Source organism: Atta colombica, unplaced genomic scaffold (assembly GCF_001594045.1).
Source record: "Atta colombica isolate Treedump-2 unplaced genomic scaffold, Acol1.0 scaffold236, whole genome shotgun sequence".
Taxonomy (NCBI): domain Eukaryota; kingdom Metazoa; phylum Arthropoda; class Insecta; order Hymenoptera; family Formicidae; genus Atta; species Atta colombica.
The window spans coordinates 254,847-265,819 of record NW_017259334.1 but is presented as its reverse complement, the minus strand read 5'-3'; the positions used below and the strand labels follow the sequence as shown (position 1 = coordinate 265,819).

The 10,973-nt window shown below is 29.9% G+C and overlaps 1 protein-coding gene across 1 annotated transcript in view; it reads right to left on the bottom strand.

Annotated features, from left to right (window-relative positions):
* The window catches only part of LOC108688617 (sushi, von Willebrand factor type A, EGF and pentraxin domain-containing protein 1), a 54,542-nt gene that overhangs the window by 34,531 nt on the left and 9,038 nt on the right, over positions 1 to 10,973 (bottom strand). The window contains exon 2 of the mRNA XM_018194949.1: positions 1,246 to 1,321. Within this exon, the coding sequence (XP_018050438.1) occupies positions 1,246 to 1,317 (72 nt within the window). The 5' untranslated portion in view covers positions 1,318 to 1,321. The remainder of the gene's footprint in view (positions 1 to 1,245; positions 1,322 to 10,973) is intronic.

The window sequence follows — 10,973 nt, the reverse complement described above, 5'->3', positions numbered from 1 at the left end:
TATATATATATATGTATATGTATATGCAAAATTATATATATATATGCTAATTCGCTATATTATTGTTAAATAATAAAAGATTAATACTTGTACATTTATTTTTGTAAATATATCTATGTAATTGCAGATTACAAATTTTATGCAAGATTTTATTATATAGTTTCACAAATGTTTTCCTATTGAGGAGTGAGAGATAAAAAACAATGATTGAGTCACGAAAAAGGTGACAGTATACAGATTGATTAATTCGAATGTTTTTTTGCAGCTGCACAGTGTATTACGTGCAATATGCAAGATGAACGAGAATATCAATAGATGATAGATGGCAGTTAACTTTTAATCCTTACAGGAGCACTAGAACGTTCAATACGAGCAAATTAGAGGAAAAAAACATAAATTGTCTTAATTAATTATGCTATACATAAACTAATAAAGTCAAAAGACTATAAATTTATGTAAACATTAAGCAGATTTTAATTTAAAATAATTTATTGATAATTTATTGTAATTTATTGATAATTTTTCACATGCTCGCAATTAACAACCCAAAATATATTTTTATTTTTATTAACATTTATATTGTATATAAATTTATATTTAAATTAGTAGTTTTTTAATAAATTTTTTATGATCACTTTTTTTAAACACAATATCTGCGTTGTTTTCTAACATATTTATCTTATATTAAACATAATAATATTTTATGTTTCATATTAAATGAAAAATTTGAATGGATCGTTTGAGACATGTGTTATATTCGATACAAATTTTCCCACAGTGTATACAATTAATAATGTGTATACAAAAAAAAACTGCTAAAATATCTAAAAATTTAGATATATACATATTTGTTTATTCATTCATTCTTGCATACCTCAATGTAAATATCTTTACATATATAATAAATTAAATTAAATTAAAATTTAAAAATAATTTTGTTGGACTATAAAAATAATTCTGTAACTCAAGTGTGATAATACTGAAAAAATTTTGACCTTCTAGTAATCAAAGTGTCGTACATAATTATTTTGATGATCCAACAAAATTATTTTCAGCTCTGTATCTGGCTAATTTTTTAAATATTTTAGCAAAACTTTTCTTTTGTTATAAATAGCATTAAAATATTTAATGAATTTATAAGGCCGAGATGTCCTGGACACTCTATGCAAGTACTTAATGAAAGAGTAACGCACATAGCTCTGAACATTGAAACTTCGGCTCGATAACGTATACTTGAATGCTCACCTGAGAGTCCGTTAGCTGAGGATGGCACAAGAGGACGGCGACCCAAATGGTCGCCAATTCTCTTATCAGCATATTCCTGTAACAGACAAGACATTCTATGTGAAAGGACGTCGATCTTATACGTCGAACGGCTGTAATTAAACGATCGTAGATATCGTCGAACGGAGTAACGGAGGCGGTGTATAATTTTTCTCGGAACTTTGCTCGTCGTGATTGCGCGTATCGGTACATTTAGTGATTAGTGAACGTACGTTTCGTCGCAGCGGATTAACCATTCTAAATTCTAAGTTCATGACACACGTGAGTCGTACTGGTGGAGCGTATCGTTCAAGAAACTCAATGTTTTTTCTTTGCTTTTGTCGAACGTTCGTCATAATCGCGAAAGAACGCGGAAGATATCGTCGTTTCTGTACGCCGTCGAATACACACCCGTTCCCATAAAATTCCTTACGGTTTCTCTCTCTCTCTCTCTCTCTCTCTCTCTCTCTCTCTCTCTCTCTCTTTCTCTCTCTTTCTCTCTCTCTCTGCGGCTGAATTGTGGCACAAAGCGGTTGCATATTTCGCCTCGCGTAACCGAGTACCGCGATAACCGTCGCCAGAAAGTCACGAGAATTATTATTGATGACGTTACGCTGCACTGCGCACCTGTGTCTATTAACTCCGGACTAGCAAATCTTATTTTTTTGTCACGAAACCCCAGCGGAGTCATCTAAGCATCACGCTGTTCTTCCGTGTTTGCCACGTCTCGCAAATATATCGCACCCTTGCACTGTGGAATCTAAAAATGTGGTCAAAAATTCCATCTGAATGGAATATAACAGTATATTATTGCAATATACAACTCTTCTTACAGTTTTCTTTTCAAAGTTTTATGACTAAATAAATACCATCCATGTAGTAATCATTTAAAATTTTTTGTAATTTTTATATATGATTAATTTTCTCTCTCTCTCTCTCTCTCTCTCTCTCTCTCTCTCTCTCTCTCTCTCTCTATTTAAAAAGAAAATCTTTAATTTTATTGTATCTCCAAAAATAAAATGTCTGTTAATTCTTTTTTGTTATCTTAAAACATCTTTAAAACAGCTTTATAAAAAATCACACTATAACTTTGGCAATAAACTGATAATTAAATATCACTTCATTAATTATTTAGAAGAAAAGAAAAAAGAATTGCATTTTGATATTAATTATAAGGATGCACCATTATAAGGATATCCCGCGCGCGCACGAAGAAGGAGTGTTGGCAATATATCCAACCGAAATTTTATATTGAAATGATATGTATAATATAGTACTGATATATTTTTTAGAAATGTAGTACCGGATATCTGACAAATATCCAGTATTCTTTCCCGGATGTATCCAATGCATCCCTAATTAATTATTTACAGCACCATTAAACATAAGTTAACTACAGCTAATCACAAAATTGCTTGTTTCAAGTTTCAGATCTAAAAGTAATGTATTATAGATTTAATTTTATTATGATGTTATATTAGATTCTAAAATCTATTCCTATTTTTATTAGTGCCATTTCTTTCGTTTTCAATTCTTTTCTATTATCTGTTTGAATTCAACTTTATTACTTTTTCTAATTGAAGAATTGTATTTAGAACAGAATCGATACATAATATAAAATTTGAAAATTTTTACTTTTCTTAAGATATGTCTTGGATATATTTTAATAAAAAGAGATAATGTTAAAAAGATATAAAGATTATGCGTTTCGCGGATTTCCTTCGTGTCCAGATCCATTCTTGGAATGCCAATGTTTCGTGAACCTTGCAGTTCCACTTCATCAGGGCGAGGAGTAGTCTGATACCTGAGCTTGGTATTCCAAGAATAGATCTGGAGGAAACCCGCGAAACGCATAATCTTTATAGAGAAAGTGGAAAACCCGTGGAAGCCTCAAGAATATAATTCTAAAAAGATGTTTGTTCAACCTTTTGAATATGGTATGGTATACCTTCTGACGGTATTCTGATGATATACCTTTTTACATGGTTATTGAAAAGCTTGTTTGAAAAACATTTGGAAAATTGAGTGATGACGAACATGATGTATATTTATCAAAATTTCAATGTTTTTTCCAATTTTCGAGATGCTCCTCAAACACGAACTTCATTTCATAAAAAGTCAAAATTTACAAAAAAAAATTGTCTTTTTTAATATTCCTCTTTTTTAAAAAATAACAGCTCTTAGTAGATTCTAAATTAAAAAAAAGAAGCAATGAAAAAATATAATATAGTAATTAAAACAGAACATGCGTGTATTACATGGATGCGTTTTCCAAGTCGCAAGCAATTGTGGGTAGACGCGTGACGCAACGGTCGCGAGGCGCATCGTAGATGAGCGAACTCGTGGGAAGCACTGGAAAGCGATCTCGTGTGCTTCGCGATACACCGTCGCATCGTTGGCATGACATACGGATCGTGAAAGTTTATTATATTTTGCGGTTCGTACTGTCGGTTGTATAGTCGCTTTTATGCAACCAACGCGCCATTGTCCGTCCGTGGACCGTCACAATTGTGCCTCACGATTAACTGGAGCAAGCGGTCGTGCGATCTGCCACGAGCATCCGCGTTTAATTAGTGGTCGGATAATTAGGCCTCCTCAGTTTCGAAGATGCCGATTGCGTTGTGGAAACTCGTGCGAGAGTTCTTCCTTAATCATACATGTGATCGTGGTCTCTTAAAATTTTGATTGCAATAATCGTTGACGAGAAATACTAAAATTACACTCTAAAAAATGTGGGCGTGGATTTAAAAATGTATCAGTGCAATCTCTGCAAGAATCGGAATTGGAAATTTATATTTTCCGTATATAAATAAATATTATTTATATATGTGAAATAATTTAATAAAATTAATATTTATATTTAACAAACAATAATATATTTAACATATTTAACAATACAAAATTATAGTTTAAATGAAAATTTTCTCTTATTTTATATCTTAACTATTTTTTTATTGAAATAATTTTCAATCTACATTTTAAATTGTTGTAAAACTTTTTGCCTTATTTTCCAATACAATAAAAAAAAATCTATAATTTTTTCTTAACCTCTCCATTTTATTAAAAAGTATGTGTAATAAATATATATCCTTAATACGCATACGCGTGCGTGCGTGCGTGCGTGCGTGTGTACGTGGGATAAGAATTATATAAACACCGCATATAATATAATATAATATAATATTAAGGTATTAGAGGAGATTCATTTTTTAACAAAATGAAAAAATTGTGAAAAAGTTATAAATTTTTATTTTCAAAAATAATTTAAAAAGTAATTAAATAACAGATTCTTTTATACAATGAAAAATTAATGGCAAAATGTGCCGAACGTACAAAATTGAATTTGTGACATAATAGATATTAGTAGGTATAGTATTAATTAACATTGCGCAATATATATTATAATATCCAGCGCTGACTCCTAACGCTCGTTTGTATTTTATCATTATTTTTTCATTGTATTAATTTAAGGAGTTCATAGATTTTATACAGATTCTTTTATATTGTATTGGAAGATAATAAAAAAAGTTTGATAGTAATTTATAACAGAATCTGGATAAAAAATTGTTACAATAAGAAAATGTATTTCTAAAAATAATTAAGATAAATGAGAATATTTTATTTAATGTGTAGTTAATTAATATAATTAATCAGCTATACATTTAACTTAATAGTTAAAATTTATTAAATACACGTCTATATTTTTTAGATTTTTTTTTTTTTAGAGTGTAGAATCGAAGAACACAATTAAAGACAATCAAAGAAGATAACTGTCTCGTTCTTTTTTTAAGTTATTTATCTTTCAAGTGTATTGATTAATAAATTTTTATTCTCATAGATAATGAATCGCTTTTCTGCTCTTTTGATTGTGTCACACTTCTACAATCGTAGTTGAGTAGAGGAAGCTAATTCGCATAAAATAAGTCTCGTTCGAATGTTTTCTTACGTAAACACGTCGTCTCTGACGAACCGTACGTATCCCGAATGCAAAACCCGTTAGACTTACGATTAGCAGGAAGTATCTTATCGATTAGGACCGACCACGACAAGATTACGATTATTCATGATTACGTCGTCATTGGTAAGAAATCTTTCTGTGGTGAGAGCTAAATATCTGACATGCCCCCCCCATTACTCTATTCGAGATAGTCGATCCTTGACGATTATAACGGTTTATCAGGGAATCCGGACGCGCGCATTACAACCGTATACGTGTATACATGTATACATACATATACATACATATACGTGTATACGTGTGTACATACATATATATAAATGTATGTGAAATGTCTCCTTCAAAAAAAACGATTATCCATCTGTATAGGTGCGCAAATGTTGTCCTGTTTTTTACAATTATAATACGAAACCGATAAAATGGAATCGAGTTGATGTCCTTCGAATTGCTCTCAAAAAAATTTGTGGTAGTAAGTCAGAGTATTTAAACTGGTTCGCTTCCTGTGACTTATATGTATTTCTTGTGAACAAATGCGTTTGGACCCGCCAACATAATATAAGTAAGAACAATAAGTTCATTCTGTGTCGACACCTTTGATCTTTCTGCTAAACGATTGCCATGTGTTGATTGTGCGTGAGCACTTATGCCCGTTTCCACTAATGTAGATTAATTTTAATCTCGGGTCAACTTACTCTTCGTCTTTTTCTAATTTTAAAGATTAAAAAAAGATGAAGAATAAGTTGAATCGAGATTAAAGTTAATCTACGTTGGTGGAAATGGACATTATTAGAACAAAGTTGCTTTTCTACAAAGACTGTAATATTTGAATAAAGAAAACTGATTAGTGAACAATATTGTTAGTTGTGCAGAATGGTCATGCTCAAAGGATGATCATTAACATTCATTTTTGACTGAGTGAATCTACTGTTCTCATCTATACTGTGTCGCTAATAAGAAAATCTCTTATGTATTAAATTTTCGAAGCTGACGAGAGGTTTATTGGATCTATTCAATTATAAATCTCTTTATTTAAAATGTTTAAAAAAATACTAATTTTCTTTGTACATTACATCTGCACACAAATTTATTTTTATTAAAATATACTTTTATTCATTTTTCTCTATACAAAATATGTCATTTTAGTTTCTTAATTAGTGTCTTTTTCTCTTAATTTTATATTTGTGCGCAATAGTGTATATAAGCAATAATTTTTGTGCGTAAATGAACAGTCAGCAAATGTGAACGATGATGAGATAAACGATGTTGTAGGCAATCGATTTATAAAAGGAGCCAAAAGCTCGGTGACAGCTTTTAAAAATTTTGTTTGTAATGCATGTGCAAAATAGTAGGCTCTCTGCGATGGTTAGTATTATATAACAAAGAGAGAGAGAGAGAGAGAGAGAGAGAGAGAGAGAGAGAGAGAGAGAGAGAGCGTGATAGTAATCTTAAATTTAAATAATTTTATATCACCGTATATTTTTTACTTAAGTGTTATAAGGGAATACACACACAATTTGTGAATAACATACGCCACATTCATCATTTCAAAAATACATTTAATAATGTGCTTTTTCTTTCTTTTCTTTTAAATTAATAACTAGATTATTTGTGTTTGTAAAAATCTAGACTATAAATATTTCTTATAAATACTTTTTATTAATAAAAACATAAGTTGTAAGCAATGGAGAAAAAACTGGGAAAGCATTACAGCAAAAGAAAGCCATGTATATAAAAAAGTCGGTTAAGACTTTAATTACAAGGATTCATTTTAAAAAATCAAAATGATATAACTCGTACAAAAAAGTAATGAATGATAAATGTATTTTAATAAAAATGAGTGCTAAATATATTTAAATAATATTTATAATCACTAGAAGCAATGTGAAAAACTTATGTTACATTAATTAAAAGTGGCTTATTTTATTATCCGTAGAATGTACATATCGATATAATATTATATCACTCAATACCGATAGTTTCTAAGGATAATTAACATAAATAAAATGGGTTTTAATTTCGGTGTCAGTAATAACTATTTGGCGTTAGCTCCGGAGGGACGTAATTAATGTATGAGATATTTTTCATAAAACATTACACTATGTTAAAATGTATAAAACGTATTTCAGCACAAGGTTAAATTGATAATTTGTAGGATGTTAAAATCGAATTGTCCTTTATGTTCATTCAGATTTAAATGTCATCAATTATATGAATAATTTAGCAGCAAAAAAGAAAATACTATGTACTTATATATATGAAACTACATTGTTGAATGAGAAACATACAAGTACATACAAGTGAACGATAAGTAATAGTTTATGAAAAGCAAAGACACGATTAACTGTATTTATAATATCAACTGTCATTAAGTCAATAAATGCAAACATCCGCTCGATTTCTCATCATTGTTGAACTCGCAATCTGCACAGCCAAAATAAAAGAGATAATTGCGTGTAAATCGAAGATTGAGGAAAAGGCTGGGATCTTAGTGGAACCTGAATCCCATGAGAGCTATAGCTAGAACTGGACTGGATCCTAGGTCAGCGCTAGAAAGTATTCGGGCTTCCTGTTAAGCGGCACGAAACGGTGCGTGTAAAAAGCGAGCAATGACTCCTAGACTCGTTTGAACACGGCTTTCCGAGGTGAAGCCAAGCGTGAAGGAACGCAAATAATTCGGCGTTGGGAAATGGCTCGCGAATTGCGCCAATTGCGCTATTCGATCGAACAAATTTTATCGAATAAACCTTGATCAATTCTTCGAATGTTAAAATTTATAGCTATTGACTCTAGAACCCAATTCAATTGCTTATATGTATGTAGTTTTCATAAGCATGAACATATTATAAAATTTTTTTTTAATTAAGACGCTAGATATTAAAGAATACAATTGTATCAAGCAAACGTATATATTTTTATTAATAAAAAAATAATGAAAAAAAGTACAAAGTATTGAAGAAAGAAAACCAGGTATTATATCATATTGAAAAGGTAGTTAAGGTTTATTATTAATTAAAAGGATAAATTTCAAAGAACCAACATAAAATATATTCATATGAAAAGAATAAATACTAAATGTATTTCGCTTTAAGAATAAATACTGAATGTATTTTTTAATAAGGGTAATCCAAATTTGCATATGTAATGTAAAGAAAATTTAACAAATATTTTTTTAAAGAGCTTTTGACAAAAAGCTTTTTGAATGAATAATCTCTAATAGACCTACCATGAGTTCCGAAGGGGTTTACATAATTTCTGAAAAATTTGTGCTTGTGGTATGCTTAATTATCTGTTTAAGAAACAGAAAGATCGTCGAATAATAGATTATTTTGTAGTCTGATATTCTGCAGTATATAATAAATTCTGATAAAGCGTGAAAGAATACTGTATTTCTAAGCACAAGGCCATGATTTTCTATGCGCTCAGGTAATGAAATAGCTATGGACAAATTTATTTATTTTCCCGCACAGTATGCCGGATAACGGTCACCCTGCGTTACCAGGAAACGCTCGCATCGTCATAATTGTGATAGCACTGCAAACATACTTTCTAACTGGATCCTGGCCAGATTATCTTGATCCTTACGTCGTGATCAATTTTTTCTATAATAAAGGAAATTTCTGCATTGGATTATGAAGCGCATTTTTAATTACCGTAATGACTACAATATTCTCCAATTCACGCGTTGATTCGTGTAATTGAAATTTATTTTGTGTGTGTGTGTGTGTGTGTGTGTGTACCGTTTAATTTTTGCACTTTTTTTATTCCATTCTCGTGATCACTTCCGTCGGATTTCGCAAAGAGACTTGTTTCCCAGACTTATTGCTTATTTTTTCTAACTATCTGAAAGTATGAGATTATGACGAATTTCTAAAGAAAACGTGTATTATAATTTCTCTGTCAATATCTAATAACAACGATATCTAATAATACGTTGTGATATATGTCGATTTGTACTAAATCACCATTATTTACTGTTACCAATAGTAAATTCTGCAATGCATATTTTTTTCCTGTTTGTTGTACTTATTCTCACGCGTAATTTCTTAGTATTGAATTCTCATTTAAGACTTACAGTGTTCGAAGAAGATGGAAGTGTAACATGAATAAGCTATTTTAATAATTTGTTATTAGTGAGATAGATTCAAAAAGTAATGAGGTTAATGAAATCAGATTAAATACTTTTAAGATATTTATTTGCACACTGGGAAAAAAATAATTATGATAACTATAGCAATTATAATATTTGTAATTATTTTTATAAAGTAAAATAGCTACTAATCTAGTACTCAACACTGTAAACATATAATTATGACAATAATATTTGTATATATATTATTAATTGATAGTGAAAAAGCATCTCAACTACATAATTAAATAGTTATTTACACTTCATAAAAATGAGACATAACAATTACATTTTTCTAGTTTAGACTCTTTTTAAGAGCACTTAATTAATTGACCATTAATTGACATAACTTTAAAAAATACATTTAAAATCTTTTCACTAAAGTCGCTCAGCCACGAGCAATACGCGGACATTGTTATCAGAAGGACACAGAAAAAGAAAATGCGGCGTGCTCAGCATACAATAAAAGGCGTAACATTGAATTCGAACTTCGAAGACAAAAGTAAATGAAAGATACAACTCGACAATACAGTTTTTAGTTCTGTCAAAATTCAGTAACTTTAAAATTTCTAGAAATTATCTATACATAAAAAATTTGTAACTATGTATTATAAAAAATGTAATATAAAGTTTTAAAAAGAACAATAGATAAATTAAGTGAACCAAGATAATGTTATGATATTAATCATTTGTAGTTTGTCAATATTATTATATGGTCAATATTACTATTTTTAGTTTATAATTTATTTAGTGCTCTTAGAAGAACTTTATAATATATAATTGAAGCGTTATTTAACTACAAATTTATAATTACTGATGTGACTTTTTTCTCTGAGTACATTATTATTAAATTGATAATCAATTTAATTTGTGACATTACTAGTTTAGCTTTAGTTTATGATTATATTTAAGATTTATAGTAATCGGTAGGCAGTTTACATACTTGGAAGATTGTATTTAAAATTTATGTGTGAGTATAAATATTATTAAGTACAAAAATCTAATTTTGACTATATTTAGTCTTTCTTTATTTATTAAATTATTATGCATAAAATTCTAAGATAAAAGATGAACAACTTTTTGAATATGTTCATATATTCAAATATTGTGTTCACGATGGCTATCCAATTTTGAGAACAATTTTGCAGGAGAATATACTTCCTGCTCCGTTTCTTGAGACAACCTACACTTACAGTGGAACTTAAACGACAGAACTTGAGATTTACAGACTTATTTTATGATGAACGAAGGTCGTTTTCTTTGGTCGAGTTCATCGACTTGAGAAGGAAAAGGAGAGACTAATTAGAAATATTATTCAAATGCAGATATCACGAGTGGGGTACCGCTGCTCATTGTCCGCCAACTACTTCCGGCTTCCTCCATAAATTTCATCAGGGATATATCCGTTCGATGACAAAATTGGTAAACGATACATCATGATACCAAACTTGAATTCAACCCACGTGTATCCTCGAAAGATGCTTCACGTAATAATTATCACGTAGCATATTATACGTAATGACGGAATAGCATTGTTGTCACTTCTTTTGCAATTCGCATAACTACTTCTTTTAAACAATATAAAATATATTATGTGTAGTCGATAATATTTTATCTAACATACAA